Raw genomic sequence first — 20,553 nt, 5'->3', positions numbered from 1 at the left:
GAAAGGCAGCTAGGTTAAGTGATGGCTTTTGAGGAAGTAATTAATTTGATGGTTTGGAGGAAGTAATTACTGAAGTTAACTCAGAGAGATAAATTGGAGAAAAACAGTCTAAATAAATATTTGTGGTACACAATGTTAAGTCTGTGAGATTATGAGTAATCTTTTCTCTTAATGGTTAAAATTTATTTTGTGAAGAAGTTCATGAAGTCATTACTAGGCAACATTAAACAAATGGTTGCCTCAACAGTGCTCTGACTTTTTGTCAGCCTGGCTACAGTGCTGAAGAGAAACCTGGGGTTGTTCTTATTTTCTTCAATCAGTGCTGAATAGCGGGATGTTCTAGCTTTATGGAAGCCTTTTTATAGAGCAGCACCAAACTAGCTACAAATTTTTCAAGAGTGCAGAGCTGGATCTCCAGTTTAGTAATCCTAGCCTCTGATCTTGTTCGCGAGTGATGGGAGAAGGGAGCCGGAGATCGACAGACGGATTGGGGCTGCAGCTGCAGTGATGCGGACGCTGCACCGGTCCGTCGTGGTGAAGAGGGAGCTGAGTGTAAAAGCGAAGCTCTCAATTTACCGGTCGATCTACGTCCCTACCCTCACCTATGGCCACGAGCTGTGGGTAGTGACCGAAAGAACGAGATCGCGGATACAAGCGGCAGAAATGAGCTTCCTCCGAAGGGTGGCTGGCCTCTCCCTTAGAGATAGGGTGAGAAGTTTGGCCATCCGGGAGGGGCTCAGAGTAGAGCAGCTGCTGCTCCACATCGAAAGGAGCCAGCTGAGGTGGTTCGGGCATCTGACAAGGATGCCCCCTGGGCGCCTCCTGGGTGAGGTGTTCCAGGCATGTCCCACCGGGAGGAGGCCCCGGGGCAGACCCAGGACACGCTGGAGAGATTATATCTCTCGGCTGGCCTGGGAACGCCTTGGTATTCCCCCGGATAAGCTGGAGGAGGTGGCTGGGGAGAGGGAGGTCTGGGCCTCTTTGCTTAGGCTGCTGCCCCCGCGACCCGGCCTCGGATAAAGCGGATGAAGATGGATGGATGGATGGATGGATGGATGGATGGCCTCTGAAGTTGTAAATGGGCTATGTTTATTACAAGTATCGTTATTACTCAAGGAGGCTGAGGAGTAACTAAAATCTGACCGAGCAGGAAAGTGCAGGAGGGACTATGACCTGCGAGATAAAGCTTGCTGACACTGGGCGTGACATTTCATTCCAGAATGGCTTGATAGTCTGGAGATTTAATTGTACACTGCATAGATTCAAGACACCCTGTGTCACATGCAGCAAAGCATCCCCAGAACATGTCCATGCCTCCTCTGTTTTTCACTGTAGGTTCAATGTTTTTTTTTTCTTTGCTTCATTTCTACCCCTCGACTGTTAAAGGCTGCTGGGGTATTATCGTCACCCCACTGGGCAGTGTGGACACTCAAGTTTGTAAATGCAATAACTTGAGAACAAAGTGATGTAAGAGCTTCAAATTGACACAATTGGTGTGTCAAGTGTGTGACGAGAATTTTCAAATTGATCCCACAGGTGCATCTACTAAAAGTACTGAACAAGTTTGAATCTCAGTGACCTTGGTCTCAAAGTCAGAGTAAACTTTCTGAAATTCTTGTGAATATGAAGCTTGTCCTGAAGCTTGTCCCAGGCTATCGCACAGCTAACACGGAGAGACAGACAAGCGTTCACACTCAAATTCACACTTTTAGAATTTAAAATAATAATAATAAAATTATAATTTTATTTCATTTTTTTCTGTCACCACTGAACTTTTTTTTTCTTTAGTGGAAAATGATCAACAGTTTTGTTCACATCTGTGTACCCTGATCAAAAATTAGACCCCCTCCAAACAGCTGCTCTGTTTTTTACATGAATTCGTGTGTTGTTTATTTAGTATTTATCCTCACCATTGTCTTTTACCGCCTCATCCTCATTTGATTTATTGACCTGCATTTAACACACAGGCACAGCAGTTTTTCCATCAATTTTTCTTCACATCTACCTCTTAGTTTATTCTACAATACATTTGTGACAGGGTCTTTCTGTGTGGAGTTTGCATGTTCTCCCCGTGTTTGCGTGGGTTCCCTCCGGGTACTCCGGCTTCCTCCCACCGTCCAAAGACATGCAGCTTGTGGGGATAGGTTAATTGAGAAATCTAAATTGTCCATAGGTGTGAATGCGGGAGTGAATGTGAGTGCGAATGGTTGTCTGTCCCTGTGTGTTGGCCCTGCGACAGACTGGCGACCTGTCCAGGGTGTACCCCGCCTCTCGCCCTATGACAGCTGGGATAGGCTCCAGCGCCCCCCGCGACCCTGAAAAGGATAAGCGGAAGCGAATGAATGGATGGATGGATGGACATTTGTGGCCAGTGCTGGTACAAAATTTGTTTTTCATGCACTTTTCTGTTTCAGTTATTATTTTGATTACTTTTTTACATGGTTCTATGATGCAATGACGAACAGTCACAGGGCTCTCATAAAGGGTTTTTTTTGTTTTGTTTTGGTCTTTTTTTTGCATTTTTGGCATTGGTGCCACTGGTTTAGACAAAATAATAGTAATCCTGAGTACAGATTGATACATACATGAATCCTTTTTTTTTTCTCAGCAGAGCTCTCAGAACAGTCTGTCTCAGCTGTCACCGTCCTCCTCGTCAGTTTCTTCATTAAGTCAGTGGACAGTGCAGTCTGGTTCTGGGTCTGCTGCCGGAACCACTGGGGGTCCTGGTTTAACAACAGCAGCTACAGAGCAAGACAAGAAACTGAAACAGTATCTGGAAGATGAGCGTATCGCACTGTTCCTGCAGAACGAGGAGTTTATGAGAGAGCTACAACGCAACCACGAGTTTCTCATTGCCTTAGAGAAAGGTATTCCTGTTCACAGTATACACAGAAAAATTCTGCCATTAATGTCAACATGAGCCTGTGAGTTCAAAATTCAAATTCAAATTCAAATTCAAATTTTATTTGTCACGTACACAGTCATACACAGTACGATATGTAGTGAAATGCTTGGACAACTGCTCGTGACCTAAAGAAAAACAAAAAAGGAAAAGGCTATGAATAAGATAGGAAATAAATATGAAAAATTAAAAAGGGTAAATTTAACTAGGAAGGAATAGAATATAAATTAAGGTTAAAAATGAAATAACTGTACAACACAAATTAGAATGAAGGGTAAATTTAACTGGGAAGAATAAGATAAAATATATAAATTAAAGTTGAAAATAAAATAACTGTACAACAAAATACACAATACACAATATAGAACTATATAAGAATGTATGAAGAAATCTAAATATAAATAAATATATACACAATAACAGCAGCTGTACAAGTATTAACTGGAAATGAAGAATATAGTGACCAGTGTTGTGCAAAAACAAAGTCCAGAAAGTCCAGTGTGTGTGTAAGAACCATATGTGTGGGTCAGTACTGTTGCACTGCCTCGTCTTATATCTTATTGTACTTACCTGATGTATTGGAATTTAAAAAATACTTAATAAGATACTGTTAATACTGAAGAGCTGTCAAGTCCTTTTACAGTGTTGTGCACCTAGCCCATCACACTACCACAACCATGCTAATATGACTTGTTTGTTTATTTCATGAAGTGCAGTGTTAGTTTTACGCCAGATGTAATCGGATGTAATCTTCCATAAAGTTCAATGTTTGTCTTGTTAGCCACAGAATTTTTTCCCAAAATCCTTACGGAAATTTTTTGCCAATTCTGAGATCAGCCTTTTGCCTCTTTTGCACTAGCACCTACTCGGCTTGACTTGACTGTACTCTGCTCTACTTGGTTTTGGATGATCCACCTGAATGTAGATGGGTTTGTTGGACCAAGGCTGAATGAAAGTTCTTTGTTGTATGTGACACAAACAACACAACAAGACATTGAGGTGATGGCATAGCTGCTGCTAAACTGATGGTAAACGTTTGCACCTCTTCACTGGACTTCCAGTTTAATGGTTTAACGAGACAGACGTGTGAAGTAACTGCTTATTGATGGACTTAATCCACTAAAAACGTAATCATTGACGATTTTTCTAGAGTTAAACCCACGATTGAGTGGGGAAGGAATCACAGGAGGCTGACAAAACACAAATATGCCTAAAATAGAAGATAAAAACAACTCAGCGGCAAGAGCTAGCAATGTCTTGCTCGACTGGAAGCTAGATACTACCTACGTAATGGAAAACCCTAAGAACAGAAAGTCAAGTCCAGCTAAGTAGGTGATGGTGGAATAGAGGCTTTTGCATTCTTTTTGGTCAGCAGTGGATTTTGCCTTGGAATTCTTACATGGACAGAGTTTTTACCTGGTCTCTTTCTTAGTGCTGAATTATGAGCAGTCAACTTAGTTAAGTTCAGTGAAAGTAAGGATGGAATTCCTTTAGTGTATTTTCCGTTGATGCTCTTTTGGAATAGCATTGGTAGACCTTCCACTACTAGGAAGGTTCACCACTGTTCCAGGTTATATCCATTTGTGGGTAATGGCTCTCACTGCGTTTTGCTGGAGTGCCAATGCTTGGTAAAGATTTGCAACCCTTTCCAGACTAGTAGATATCACTTGTGTTTTTTTCTCATCTATTCTTAAGTTTCTTTAGATTATATTATGTGTTGTGTTTCCTGCATAGCCTATTTCACTTTGCCAGACAGGTTCTTGGTAAGTTAGGCCTAGCGAAATTGAACTCAACTTTCCAAAAAGGTGGTTAATGACAGTTAATTTATCATTTAAATTACTTTTTCACATAGGGCAAGGTAGTTCTTTTTCCCTTAATGAATAAAAACATAATTTAAGTTCACATTTTGTATTCAATCCAGTTACCTTTGTCTAATACTAAATAGTGACGTGGGCGAGTAGTTGACTTGCTGACTAATCATGGCTAGTCGGTACCAGACTAGTTGTCTAATCTAATTGTTAAAATTTTAATTGATGCCCAATGCCTGTAAATTATTGTCATAAATGTTATGCAACCATCTGCCACCAGATAGCACATTGTTTTTGAGAAATGTAATAAATCTATGAATCTAGGCCTTATCTTTTTGTATTAGAGCATGGAGGAAATTAGCTTTCTCTGAAAGGTGGATGGCTTATCCCTTAGCAACAGAGTAGGGAGCTCAGAGTAGAGCAGCTACTCCTCCACATTGGAAGGAGATTGCTGTAGACTCCTGGATAAGGTGTCCCGACTGTGAATGTCCTACCAGGAGGAGACCCCGGTGTAGACCCGCAACACACTAGGAAGATTACATGTATTGGCTGGCGTGCAAACTAATCTATGTATATTTATTCGTATATTACCATTCTTTTTCTATTATATAACATTAGAAAATTACTGACTGCGAAAGCACATGTGTTTTGCTGAGGACCACTGAATGTAAACATAATTGTTTAAAGAAAACTGCACAGTGCAGAAAACTGTTTTTTTTTCTTGTTTTATTTTGCTTTGTTATTGCCAAGGTCTGCTTTTATGCTTAAGTATTATGCTTGGTTTGTTTTTATTACTTTGGTTAAAGTAATAAAATTTAAAGGTTTGCTCTCATACAACACAGTATTAACAAAAAAGCTAAAGCTTGCTAAGTCTAGAGAATGCTGGAACCAAAATCTGAAAAAGGAGAACTCTCAAACACATCTGCATATGCTTGGCAGTCACCCCAAAACAAGAAATCTGTGTTCATTAAACAAAACCTATTTTGGGGTGGCTAGTATTCATGAAAAGTCAACTTCTTAGTGATAGTTCACTATAAGTAGTGGGATATATCTCTGTACGTTTATTGTGAAAGATTTGCACAAGAAGTTGCTGCATTTACTCTACAATGTGCCAGAGCTCTAACAGTTTGCCTTTCCCAGCAGAAACTGAGATTAAGAATTTAAATTTGGGTCATATTACTTTTATGCTAGAGCTCGTCACATCTGGGCAACACACATTAGTGGTCATAACATCTGCTCTCTTTTTAGATCGCTTGAAGTATGAGTCAAAGAAATCAAAGTCCAATCATTCAACTAGCTTGGAGAATTCCACAGGTAGATATCACTCATCAAGATTTGTCTGCTAAGCTACTTTGAGCTCTGTCTAAATTGTACAGAGTACTGGTTTATGTGTTTGTGCATTCACTGTGTTAGCTGCATCAAAAATTTGCACTCAATATATCACACTGTGCATTTTTACGTTTGATATATTTGATCTTCAGATGCATAAGTGTACTGTGTGGTAGTGCTTCTGTGTATGTGTGCAGGAGACCAGTACTCTGGAGCTTCCATGGAGGCCATCTCAGATGATGCGTTCAGAGACAAACTCAAACACATGGGCAAATGTAAGTCTGCTGATTTACAGTAGTATTATTGTTTCACAATATCTACCTAGCAGGATGGCTGCTGTGTTTGCTTTGGATTACTCCTCACCCCCCACCCGACCCCGTGGCTTGTTGTGCTGTGGACATTTATGTACTTCAAATCAAATCAAATCAAATCACTTTTATTGTCACATCACATGTGCAGGTACATTGGTACAGCACATGTGAGTGAAATTCTTGTGTGCGAGCTTCACAAGCAACAGAGTTGTGCAAAATACAATAATGTAAACAAGCAAAATACAAGAATGGCTACATCTGAAACTAATAAATATATGTACAATATATAATAGTATATGCATTTCTGGATGTGTATACTAAATATTTTTCTACATGTGTGTGTGTGTGTGTGTGTACACATATTTTACAAATTAAATAGAGTAAACAATGAATAGAATATATAAAATAAATAAAATAAAATATACAGAGTGAGACATGTGCAAAACAGTGGCATTACTTTTATGTGCAGAGGAGTTTTTTTGTTTCCTGTTCTCATGCTGTCCTCCCAAGAGCTCAGCATGAGTAGAGGTCTCTTTTTTTCCTCTTGTACTTTCCCATTGTAGTGTATATTTCAGTGTTTTTCTGTAACGCTACCGATCTCCGACCTGTATCCCCATGTGATGTCCGTGTTGTGTGTGTAAGGTTGGGGGGGGGGGGGTCCTATTTCACTGCAGGGCAACCTGCACGTGGCAAATAAAGCCTTGATTGATTGATTAGTATTTATAGTCATTTTGTAGTTTGATTAATGGAGCAGGAAGTTGTTTTTTTCACCTTCAGCAACAAGAAAGAAGCTGTTTGAAATTGCCAGAACATTTTCAGAAAAGACAAAGAGAAGAAAGTCAAAAAGGAGGACACTCCTGAAGCATCATTCGTATCCTTTATGTAAATGTGGTTAGGCTGAGATTCTTGTATTTTTAAAAAGGTTCCATTTCATGTTGTGAGGCAGTACAGTAGTACCATCAACCTGACATTAACACTACGTTCAGTTTAAACCAGTGTTTAAACTGAACATAGTGAATTGATATACATCTGAACTTGTGATCACAGGTGACATGAAAGGTCTAAAATTTGGCATTTTAAGCATGGTGAAACATGGTGGACAATTTTAGGCACAATTGTGTTCAGTTGATGCAATAGAGTTGTAGGAGGCTGAGGCTGTGAGGGGAGGGCTCCAGCAAGACACTGATGACACTTCCTTTGGGGTTCGCTCACACTTTCTTTTATTCCACACTTCCTCTGGTATACCATTGCGGCCATGCTTCCCAGTTGCCAGCCAGCTCACAGCTAGTTTCCAACTGCAGAAACCAGCTTGGCTCAGCTGTCTTCCTTCATCTTCTCTGAACCCAGCAAGCAACTGTTGGAGAAATGGGGAATGGCTGATTAGACAAAAACTGACATCTGTGTGCAAAACAAAGGGATATCTGCGTGCACTCTGGTGAAATGGCCCCATGAGGGTGGGTTTGATCTAACAGACTGGTCCATCTTTGAACAGCAGGACCTGGTGACTAGGGATGGGTATCGTTTAGGTTTTATCCGATACCGGTGCCAAATCGGTACTTTTGAAACGGTGACGGTGCTTAAACGGTGCTCAAACCGGTGCTTAAAGAATGGAGAACACAAACTTTGTCCAAAAACCTCTCATGTTCAGCTGTTTTTTTGTAAAAAGATAACAATGTTAGCTTTTTCTGCAGCTATGGGGCATATATGGTATCACTCTTGGCTGGAAGCAGTGCTTAAACAATGGAAAAAACACAAACTTTGTCCAAAAACCTCTCATGTTTAGCTGTTTTCCACTTTTTCTTTGGTCATTTTAGCCTTTTTGTCCAGGGTGAAGGGAGTATCTGCCATCAAACAAGAAGACAGCCGCATGTAGCTATGATGTTTGCTAGTTCACCTTACATGCGTTAATGTAATAACGTGGTTAGCCTACTCAACGTAAATTACACTGAACAACATTAAGCTACTCACACAGAGAAGAACGGCTGCTGCTGCATCATCATCCTCATCATTTCTGCTACACTGGCAGGGCTAGGGGCCAGGACTCTATTCTTCGGGTTTTTGGGGGATGTTGCTCCGGGTCCGATAACTGGCAACCCACCCAACGTGCACAGTGTGAGGTCTCGCAGCAAGCTATCAAATACGGCGCATTTCTGGGCTTTTAAAAAAAAACGCTATGCGTCGCCAGGTGTTTCATCGGATTCTTGGTGTTACCTCCTTTGACAGTATCACAGTATCAGCTTAAAGCACTTGTTGCTGCTGAGTTTGCATCTTTTGCTGTGAAGTACAGCCAGACTTTTGACCGCTTCGCCTTGGACATTTTTAATCTGTAGCTCTGCTCTAACTGAACGTACGTACCTGGCCCCGCCTACTATCCTGGGAAACGTAAAATGATTGGCTAGAAGTGTATCACAGCTCAGGAAAAAAAAGCACCGAAATAAAGCACCGAAATGTGCGCTGCTTTTCGGTCTGGTTACTACCGTTTATGTCAGAACCGGTGCCATCATGGCACCGGACACCGGTACCCATCCCTACTGGTGACCTTCACTTAGTCTGTCCTTTTCTACATTAAAGAAAGTGTAGAGAATGTGACAGTGACCTAAACTGTTTGCATTTTCCCTAATCGAAAATCTTGGATGACAAATGAAGTACAGGCTCTGGTCAGAATTCGTAACTCAGGCTGAGGGACAGCACTACCAGAGCCAACCTGAGGAGGGGCATCGAACTGGCCAAGGAGGGCCTATAGGAGAGTGTGGAGGCCGTCTTACTGATAACATCTCCTACCAGGTGTGGAGAGGAATCCAAGCCCTCACCAAATACAAAGGCCAGAGCCCCCCAACAGGAGCCTCAAAATTGCAGAGGAGCTCAGGCAGGCATCCTCACCAGATTGTTCAACCTTTCCCTGATTCATGCCACTGTTCCCACCTGTCTGAAGGCCTCCACCATCATTTCCATCCACAAAAAGCCTGGTATAGACAATCTCAACAATAAAACTTAGAGCAGCACAGGTTAGATGACCACAGGCTGTATACAAAATAATCTGCTGGAGCACACAACAGAAATCACTGTGAATGATTTCTAAGTTACTCCTTGCTGCACCACTACAATTGATCTTAGGTTTCTCACACCTGCTGAATCCCACTTTAACCCATGAGTATACTCACTTAATAGGACAGGCATTTGTTAAATTTTGTTTGTTTTTTCTAAGCTTTTTTTCCCATAATGTTTGTATTCCAGTAAGATCATTTTATTGGTATATTAACATGACATAAGGTTCTGTTAGCTGTCCTCAGTAATAGCTGGTAGATATGTCCTTCAATAAGCTACTTTTTAAATTGCATTTTTACTGTATTTTGGATATTTCAGAGGCTGTACTTTTTATCAGTACTTTTACAAAACCATCTACTGAAGTGACAGATGTGCAGTTTTGCCACCTCTGGTGGACCAGTGTTATTCATAAGGAGCTAAGCACCATCATTGTTGTCATATTCTGAGAAAAGCAGTTCCATAGTCTGTGCCATTGTTACCGAGGTTTTTGGTTCTCATATTATTGCTAGCCATGCACAAGCTTCCATAATTGCATTTATTTCTCCATGTTTGTGAGTCCATGAACTCTGAGAGATTGATCTGGCTGAGTTTTGTGGCTCTTAACTAAACTCCTTTCCAGATTGGGCACAGCCAACTCTACAGCCAATCTTCTTGATGATGTAGAAGGACACCACTGTGGTAAGAAATCATGTGAACCATACAATGCTAATGGGTTTCATGCTATAATGTAGAGGAGTGTTTCCTGACTGATCTAGCTTAAAGGTCAGACCTCAGAGAGAGAGTAATGGTTAAAGCATAAAGCACCCTAACAGTGATTCTGTGTTTTCAATCCTTGCATTAAAACACAAAGATAAGTAACTGAGCCACTTTTTAGTTTTAAAGAATTAGTCCTAACCAACTTTGTGGTGGGCATAGTTCCAGTTCGGAAATTCAGAAGAGGACTGGTACACAACTTAAGCAATGTAATATTTTGGCATATTTGGGTTTGGCGGCAAAATGTGTCTTAGCCAGTTTAAAAAAAGGTTTTAAAAACCTAAATAACTTTCTGACAGGAAACTGAACTTCTGACCACATTAGACATAATTTGTCTTCTTTTCCAAACCCAGCTGTGGGTGGATACTTGCATAAAGGTCACAAAGGAACCAAACTACTCCTTTAATGTGAAAAAGCAAATCTGACACAGGACCTGATGCAACATGTCCTTCGGTACGACCATAATGTGTGGTTCAAATGAAAAACATGTACAGGAGGTAGTCAAGAGAAGGACACAGGAGTATCTTCAGCTGTCTGTAAAACACAGTACAGGCTTTGTCATTGTATTGATTGATTGATTAATGCAGTAAAAGTACTGTCATATTTGGATCCACCATGAAATACCACCTGAAAAGGATAGGATTGGCAGCAGCTTGATTTTTCAGCATGAAATGAAAAATGAGTAGCCAATTTTGTTTTGCCTTTGTTTGGGAACACTGTTGTCCGTCTTACCCTAACCCTACCTAAAATTTGGACTGGTAACTCAGGAGGTAGAGCAGGTCTTCTACTAATCACAGGTTATATATCCTTGGGTAATATACTAGCCTTGAGTTGCTCTTCAGTGCATCCATCGAAGTATAAATGTGTGAGAATGTTAGAGCACTTTTTAAGTTTTTTAGGTGCACATGTAACTGTTCATTTACTTTTGTGTGTGTCCAGAGGAAGATGGCCAGCCTAGAAGAGCAAACACTCAGGAAGAAACTGAAAAACGCAGTGAGACAATATCATGGTAAGATAATCTTTTGTTATTTTTACAGTTCTTAAATGAGTCTATGTACAGTGACCACTTTATATATCCTGCATCATGATTAGGGCTGGGCATCGATTTCAATTTCTTTAACTGATTTGATCCAGATTTGATTCAATTTTGACTCCGACAGTCATAAATATTCTAAAAGAATATGGATATGTACAGATAAATGATCAGAATTATATCTATGTATAAAAAACCAAAGCTGATAATGTGAGACTGTAGTAACTGAGGATAAAACACAGAAAAATATAAAGGAGATTTTGCTGGCCTCGCTTATTATGGCAGATAAATATTCTGCAATAGATCAAAATCTGAAGAAAACCATGAATCAACATATGAACAGTAACTGCTGCTGCTGAAGTGCTGAAGTTTTATTGGAGACATAGCTAAGCATGTTGCAATTTGGCATAACTTGTAAAAGTTTACATGTCTTCGGTATTGAACAGCAGAAAAAAAACAAACAAAAGCAAAACAGTGGCTGACGGCACTGAACACAACAGTAGACTGGTGCGTAATAAGCAAGCGAATAATACAGAAACAGAGAAAAAAATTTTTTTATAGCAAAGTGTTCTTGAAACACACTGAGAGAGAGCTGTGCACAAAGCGCGATCTTATCATGATGGAAGCAGAGCAGCAAAAGTAAGAGGGAACTAATGACGATGTTTATCAAACATGACGCGTAGTTTTGATCTTCTTTTGCTGCTGGTTCAGTGAATTTTGGTTGGAGAGTGAGGAAACCTGCAGCTTCATGTGAGATGTCAGCTTTCAGCACCCGACGGCAATTCTGCATACATGGCGTCGAGTGTGTTTAGATCTTTGTGCCGAAACCTTTTACTTGCTTTCACGTGCTGTTTTAGCTCTTTGGTGGTTGTGCAAGTAGTTTTGTGAGCTTTAACTTGAGATTTCTAGCATTTCTGGCAAAATGCATTTATATTTAAAATTCGATTCAGGATTTAATGAATCGATATCGCATTATTCAAACTAAAAAAAAATTGAATCGGGTAAATCTTTTTTTTTTTTGGTTTTGTTTTTTTTAACCCACACCTAATCATGATGGAGAAGATGTTCTGTGACCACATTTCCAGTTGCATGGGGACAAATAAGTGTCATCTGCAGTGGTATCTGCATGCAACTGTCCTGAAAGGTGGGACCTGTGTCCAAAATGACACATGCGCAACTGCGTCTTCTCATCCATAATGGGAAACACCAGCACCTCCACAGGAGCATTCAGTCTTTACAAGGACTGCCAAGAATAGAGGTGGATAAAAAAAGATGCTTCTTCGAGAGGAATACTGTTACGGACTCTCAAGATCAAGGGTGATGTAGAGGAGTGGAAGAGAACTGCGGGATGGTGGTGCAGGACATATGTGGGGAGGTGTGCAATAGGAGTGACATATGGGTTAAAGGTAGGGGTGGTATGTGATGATATTATGATCGGTAGTGGGAGTAAGAAGCAGATGGAAGAGTTCCTGGTAAAATGGAGGTATACACTGGAGAGACTGAATTAAATTAAATACTTCAGATCAACCATGTAAAGTGTCATATGATGGGCTCAAATTGTGGTCATAAATATTTTGTACTTGTAAATCAGGATTTGTATGTGTAAAAAGAATTTGTGTGTGCGTAAAAAAAGATTTGTGTGTGGACTTAGTCAAAAAAATACGTGTGAAACTCTGCAAGTTACAAGTACGAATTTTGACCCTACTTTTCTTCCTTTCATCTGATTGGCCAATTTTATGTCAATCACAAATTTAACTATCCAATCAGAGAACAGGTGGGTGCTTTATGGAGCTTCAGGTCCTTGAAGGGAATAAATGCCCTTTTACATGCCAGCCCAGCGTTTTCCTTCATCACCATGAAAAAAACCAATCTGTGGTGGTCTCAGTTTGGTGATTTTTGTGTCTCAGGTTTACGTGCTTAATACAGGGACCTCCAGAGCCTTTTCAACAGCGCTGTGGACTGCGGGGGTGGGGGGGCAGTGTTTTGGAAATGACAGTCTTCACTAGTGGGGATAGTTACAAAGCTTTCTTCGTGAGCATACATGTTTTTATTGAACATTTGAAGAACTAGCAAAAAAACCAGATACTCTTGTAGAGGACATAAAGTCTGAGATAGAAACGACAAGGAGCAGGTGCATCTAGTACAGGTAGAGCTGCTGCAAAAACCCACAGAGCTCAGCAGCCAGCACAACAAATTCTGGATCCTTGGCTTTTAGTTAGCAGTTAGCATTAGCAGCACATCCTGCGTCCGATGTGAAAGGACCTTTATGCTGCGCACTGTGACTCACAGCAATGGTCCCGGGTCAGCCCTGACTTTGTGTTAAACTAATCCTAAAGTAATAATGGTGTTTCTAACCACTGATATACCACAACTTTATCATTTCAACAGCTGCTGAAAGTTACAGGACCTAGCTTCTATCGGCTATTTATATAGAGAGCCTCCAGCTTCAAACTGTATTACCCTTCAAGGACCTGCGCCCCTCTGACAGACAAACCCATCTGTTCTCTGATTGGATAGTTAAATTTGTGATTGACATGACATTGACTAATCAGATGAAAGGAAGAAAAATAGGGTCAAAATTCGTACTTGTAACTTGAAACTTGAGTGCGAGAGTTTCACAGGCATTTTTTGGCCACACACAAATCTTTTTTACGCACACACAAATTCTTTTTACACATACAAATCCTGATTTACAAATACAAAACTGATTTACAAGTACAAAATATTTATGACCACAATTTGAGCCCATATTGGATATCATAGAGTCAAAAAGAGGGGTGAAGAGAAGAATGCAGGCAGTGTGGCGTGGGTAGGCATAAGCATCAGAGGTGACTTGTAACAAAAGGATAGCAGTGCAGAGATAGGGACCTGCTATGGTGTATGTTTCTGAAATGTTGACACGAACAAAAAGGAGGCTGGGCGGGAGGTGGCAGAGTTGAAAACATTTTAATATTTTCATTGGGAGTGATGAGAAATTAGAAAATGATTATATCAAAGAAACCACTCAGGTTTATTGGAGACAGAGCGATGATAGAAATATTGGATAAAAGATATTGAATGTGATCTTCTGTGATCACTTGGACTTTTCAAAAGCTTCTTTTAAAAAAAGAAGGAAAAAAAGGCACAGATTTTGTTTTGGTATAAAATCATAATCATCTAGACTCTTTGCTTTTCAGATCCTCCCGTGCTGCTCCATATCGGTTTCCAAGGTGACTACAGCATCACCCACGGGCAGTGGTTTTCTAGCTCGTGTTGTTCCTACTTGCTCCTGTCCAAATCATCTGAAGAGTTAAGACACCCCTGCCCACCCCTGAAAGAGGAATCAGACTGTTCCCAGCCACTGGGCAAAAACTTTGTAAATGCATAATCTCTGTGTTCTAACATTTTATTGATATATCATTTTGAACATAAAGGAACACACGTTATTCCTTACAGTATTTGTTGATGACTTCTTTTAATCCACTGTGGAGGAATACTAGCATAGTGAAGCTCTTTCCATACAAACCCTTCTCCAGTCCTGTACTACAGCATACTAGGCATTTCAAATCCAAAGTGTGAACATGCATCTTTATATACACTAAACCATGTAGGGCTTTTTTTTTTTTACCTCATTTTCTCAAGCATTGTAATATTTAGCTTTTTATGTAACTGAATTTTTTTGGTGTACAAATATTGTGGTTGTCTGTGGCTGCCTAAATGTCAAAATGTCACCATGGACAAAATAACCATTAGGCTGTGTTTTTAAAGAATGGTGTTCTGGGAAATAAGGGTGTTGCAGGGTATGGAGCAGTTTACTATTTTATTATTTTTTTGTTTGTTTGTTTGGCAAGGTGAAATTTTTCAGTTTGCGTTGTTGTCTATTTCAGTAGTACTGTAGGCACTGTGCTGTTCGAACATTAACCCAGGGTGACCAACTAGAAGCTGTCAAGCCAGGGAAAACATCAGCATCTTATTAGGCTTCATAAGGTTAACTGGTACACAAAGTCCTTCACATACATTATTGTCTAACCCAGTCTGAATGCAAATTTGGAGCTTTTAGGCTATGGCCATTTAAAGGTGAAATGACAGGAATGACTAAATTTGAATAAAATCTTCACAGTCACCCCTCCCCATTGAGTTTGGGCCTTGAGTTTGGCATTTGTCATTGTTGCCATCTTGTTTTATTTTATTTTTAATACATGATCGAAACCCAACAGTGGAGATGGGAAGTTATCAGCTAATACTACCTAGTTTAGTTGGCGAGGTACGTCCATTATTCACTTTGATGTCAATTGGGATAGCAATTATTGCTAGTGAAAATAACAAGATGTACTCAAAGGAAAAACTGAACACTGAACAAGACATTTTTGTAAAACTTGTGTATAGCAGCAAATGACTGACTGCCTGGAAGGTAGGACCAACAACCAATATGTTGAAATGTTGTTAAGTTGATGAAGGTTCTCATCTTGTTCACGGCTTCACCTTGGTAGCTTGAACCCGACGCACATTCCACCCTTATCGTGTGAAGCCTGTTACTGGTAGGTGACAGAAGAGTCAGGTCCTAATTAGGTGCCAGGTTTCCAAAAATCTTCATGCAGATCATTTTTTGTCTTTATTTCCTGAAGGAAAGCATATTTACAAGTGATGGTTCTATAAACAATAAGATGGTTGTGGGTTTGTGAAATCTGGTGGCTGAACAAAATGACAACAGAAAAAAATGTTTGTGGGATTTTCATCTTCATCTTTCTACTGTTTTTATTTGCACGTGTAGCTGTGAACCTATTGTGGATTGTTAATTGTAATGTTGGGAAGAACAAAAGAAATCAAACAATATGTAACTGCTTTAATTTAACAAATGGGTTTAACAAAAGTATTGCAAAAAGTTTGATGACCAGGTGATGCCTGTTCTCATATCATTGCATGATAAAGTAATCTGATAAAAGATTCAGCTATGATTCCAAGGGTTGAACTTATATTTGGCATCTTTTCCCCTGAATTCTCAATATGAGGTCCATTGATCTTGATGCACAGGAAGCAGACCATAATTTGGCTTAAAAACCAACTTAAATCTATCAGAGCAAGCAAGAACTTTGGTAGCGACCATATCAGAGATGTGGTACATTCCTAAAAAGCAGGAATGCACTGGCCATGCTCACTGGCCACAGAAGACAACTAAAGTGGATGCTTGTTGTGTACTCTTTCCTTGATTTAGAAAAACACAACATCTAGCCATCTGCCTATGATTGTCATTCTCTGCAATCAAGAGATTACGTCACGATTGTGAATAGAGGTTTACAAGAAGGTCCAAATACTGGTTACACTCAAGAACAGGGAGTTCAAAATTGAAAAAGCCAGAAAACCTCTTGGGGAGCCCGATCAGTTCTGGGGGGGGGGGGAAAGAATCCTTTCCTTTGGAAGATGAAATCAAGATGAACTTGTACTAGAATGATGGGAAAAGGAAATTGAGAAGGTGACTGCAGTGAATGCTGATAAAAACAGTATAATGAATTCTGAAGTGTGTGGCTATGATGTCTTCTCAGATTCAAACAAATACTGCAAAATTGATTGAATAATACATTTAGCCAACTTGGTCACATATTCTCAACTTGACATAGCATGCTTTTTACCCCTAAACGGTAAAAGGTATTGTCATCACCCCGCCGGGCAGGAAGGTAGGTGGGCCTTGAAGTTTGTGAATTTAATATAGGTGCTTCAAGTTGATACCCTTGGTACATCTTCTAAAAATCTTGGACAAATTTTAATCTCAATGACGTCGACCTCAAGGTTAAAGGTCAAGATTTCTGACAGTATTGCAATGCAATAACGTGAGAAAGAAGTCACCTAGGGTTCTCAAATTGATGCCATAGATGCATCTAACAAAAATCTCAGCTGACTTTGAGAAACCATAAAACTTCCAAGGAAGTAATTGCAGCATTTAGTGATGTCTGTAGATTCTAGACTTGGGGTTGTCATGTGCTGCAAAGGTCATCTAATTTTTGAAAACACATTTAAAGTTATGTTAGCTTCTTTAATTATTTATGAGATTCTGTAAATTTGGGACTGTATATAAACTTTTCTGTGATAACTAGACAGTCAATGCGGTAATTCTCTTAATCCTTAAGTCCCATACCTATGGACCTACTTGTATGAGTGAACTAACAGTACAAAGCAAGTAAATTGCAGCTTGATAAATAAACCATTCTGGATTTGTCTGCTCTACTGGATTATTTGATGATGAGTAAACTTTACTTGTCAGTGATGTCAAATACGTAATTTCTCAAAGGACCATTGCAGTGTTAAATGCGTGTTCTGGCCAATTACTTTGCAAAGGTTAATTTTGAAGTTCGGTTTGTCAGTGTCTCATCAATATTGACCTCACTAGTTTTGTCTTTTTCAAGAAACTACCTGATGTGTCACAAGTAGCAGATAGATAAAGATTGGCTGGTAAACCTAGTGCAGCATTTGGCCTCTAAAATTGCAGATTTTGGTTTGTTTTGTTTGTTTTTTAAAAGAAATCAAAAACTCAAGAATTCATGGTGCCTTATAGGAAGTTTTCAGACCATATTGAACATAACTTAACATGGATGTAACAGAAGAATTTAAGTTATGGATGTCTGTCTACACATCACAGCATACAGAACCTGTGGTAATCCTTTCCATGGTCACTGATGTCGATGGGTCTATCTTTAGAACTGTGTTTGGACAAAAGAATTTTGTGTTCCTGGTGAAAGAAATGCTAGAAAAAATGTTGATATTATGTCAGTGTTGATTTTAATGTTTGTTTGTTTTTTGCACCAGGGCAAAACACAAAAACAAAAACAGCTTTAACAGAAAGAAACATGCCAAACACTGTGCTGGTCCTTTAAGAGATGAGGCTATGTTGTTGTGTAGTAAAGTCAGCAATTTAAAGTATCGATGTTAGGACATATGGTGTATTTTCAAGGGACAAATTCCAGATGAGAATCAGGTGAAGTGTTAGATGAGGTTTTCTGTAGTCCTTGTTTTGTTTCTCATATAGATTATGTTACTGTAAAATGCAGGTCAAACTGTCAAATTTGAATATTTGACAGTTTGATTCTGAAACTTGGTTTCCATGTCAGACCTAGAAGAATAAACAAAAGCTTTAATCAGTTTTGTAAAGAGGCAGGAAGCCTGAATGGGCTTTTTGTTTGACCTTTCACCCACTTCCTAAAAACATGTAGGAAATGCATTCAAAATCCTGTTGGCTGATTAAATGTAGCATAATGTGCACAACAGGAATAGTAACAGCAGCATAATGTCCTACAGGGTAGTTGAAGGCAATGCTTGTCTATCTGATTTATATAGGATGGTTGGTTGTTGTTTAAGGATACTTTGTGTTCTCCTCCTCAGGGAAGTCTAACACTAGATATCTTAACAAACAGAAGCACAAAAATCTCATATTTCACCGAAGCAACAATGGATTGCCCATTTGAAACAGAGACCAGAAATACTTTTCTTTTTCATTTGAACTTTATGAAACAGCCATTTAGCAATAGCAAATCAGGTTTTCTGATTTCAGACTTTTTTTCTGTAATGTTTGTACTGCTCAATACTTAGTCTTCCAAAACACTGAATCCAAAGGATATATGTTTTTGTTTATTTTTTGTTTTTAGAACCAAACAAACATAAACATCCCATAAAAAACCTTATATTTACTACGTACATTTTTTTTTAAATCAGGTAAAAGATTAAAAGTGGAAATACAATATAATTACAGCTGTAACTGAATTGTGTTATAATTAACTAATTTAAAGCAACATTTTTCACTTTAATGTTGGATGTTGAAAATGGTTCAAAATTTGCAGATCAAATCTAAATGTTATCAATTTGATTTATTTTAGTGTATATTAACAACATTAGCGTTCCATTAAAATAAGGCAGATACAAGGAAATGTTCTAACATGTATTTTTGTGGAATATACTAACTAGTAGACTAAGAGCTGAGAAATCCTTTTTACATAACTACATGTTCAGCTGCATCAGTCATATTAGATAGCCAGAAAAAAAACAACAAGTTTGATACTGGTGAGTTGTTTACAGTGCATATGGGCTTATGAACGCACCTGTAAGACTATACAGAGAGAGCAAGAAACATACAACATGTTGAACACTTTTAAGTAGGTAAAATTTACTGGGTTCCATGTTCTTTAAAATGCGAAACAGAAAACTGTCTATTGTTTGATTTCAAATTCTTTTGTTTTTGCACATACACCACACCCTCGTGCTTGTAAGAATGCATTTGGATCTTATATTAGCCAGTCTTGAACCTGCCAACTCGCTAGTACAAAGTCCATGTGAAGTGGATTGTGCCATTGTGTGAATACTGTAGGTAATATTCTAGTGCAATCATTGCTAGAGTATCTCCAGCAGGGTAAAAGCAGGTTATTTACAAATGCATATTAAATGTATACATGTATATGCCCATGTGTATATATGAGAAAGGACAACTGAACATCCCAAACTAATTCTGCTCTCTGAAATTTATGTGTGAATACAGCTACAACTAGTAACTTTACAATTTGGCTCAATTGCTTGGCGTCTGAAGAAGGTGGGAATTAGAGAATTCGTTTCTTCCTCATTTTGTGATGGTTATGTAATTTTTTTCTACCCTGATTTGTCTGTAAACTGTATTTGTGAATACATTAACACAACCAATAAAGATTTTTTTTCTATAAAGTAACATTTTGTGTTGCCAGTATACTTTAGGTCATCGCTATCCTGAAAGACGAACTAATACCCCATTTTCAAGTCTAACCAGTTTCTCAGAGGATTGTTTGTAGCATTCATCTTTCCGTCATTCTGGCCACTCACCACATCACTGATGGTCAGAACCAGCTTCAAAACATAATGTTGCCACCACAATGTGAAGGATTGCCATGGAGTTCAATGGAGTACCTGTAATTCAGCTCAAAAACATGAACATTTGATCTCATATCTTAAAATATTTTTTTCTCTTACTCTTTTAGTTTTAAAAACATTTGGATTAGCTTCAAACAGGCTGTAGCTGATGAGATGGCTCCTCTTGTGGCAGGTTTTTCTGTCCTTGCAGAAGTTTTGTTATGTTCTTGGTCACCGTCTTGATATGGCCCTTCTTGCTCAGTTACTCAGTTCTAAAATTGGTAAACACCATGATGACACTCTGTGGTCACATATATCTTCAATTACAGTTTCTGACTGAAGTTTATTCCTATTAAAAGGGAGTATTTCCTTCCCACTGCCACCAAGCACTTGCTAATAGGGGATAATCGATAATCGGGACAATTTTCTCTGTATTGTTGTAAGATATTTTTCTTGAGGCAACTGTTGTTGGGAATTGGTGCTAAATAAATAAAATGAATTGAAAACAATATTGTAATTTTTAAAGATATACTG

At 39.1% G+C, this 20,553-nt stretch overlaps 1 protein-coding gene across 5 annotated transcripts in view; it reads left to right on the top strand.

The window, feature by feature from the left end:
• Positions 1-19,861, top strand: part of cuedc1b (CUE domain containing 1b) — a 32,256-nt gene extending 12,395 nt beyond the window's left edge. For 2 of the 5 annotated variants that reach the window (XM_026193181.1, XM_026193182.1), the window contains 7 exons: positions 2,609-2,867; positions 5,959-6,024; positions 6,216-6,314; positions 7,128-7,221; positions 10,015-10,073; positions 11,088-11,157; positions 14,358-19,861. In XM_026193181.1, the coding sequence (XP_026048966.1) occupies positions 2,609-2,867; positions 5,959-6,024; positions 6,216-6,314; positions 7,128-7,221; positions 10,015-10,073; positions 11,088-11,157; position 14,358 (648 nt within the window). In that variant the 3' untranslated portion in view covers positions 14,359-19,861. The remainder of the gene's footprint in view (positions 1-2,608; positions 2,868-5,958; positions 6,025-6,215; positions 6,315-7,127; positions 7,222-10,014; positions 10,074-11,087; positions 11,158-14,357) is intronic. The other 3 variants (XM_026193185.1, XM_026193183.1, XM_026193184.1) reach the window with 3 other exon arrangements.
• Positions 19,862-20,553: the final 692 nt, after the last annotated feature.

This window comes from Astatotilapia calliptera, chromosome 14 (genome assembly GCF_900246225.1).
Source record: "Astatotilapia calliptera chromosome 14, fAstCal1.2, whole genome shotgun sequence".
NCBI lineage: Eukaryota > Metazoa > Chordata > Actinopteri > Cichliformes > Cichlidae > Astatotilapia > Astatotilapia calliptera.
This window is presented reverse-complemented; position numbering and strand designations above follow the sequence as displayed.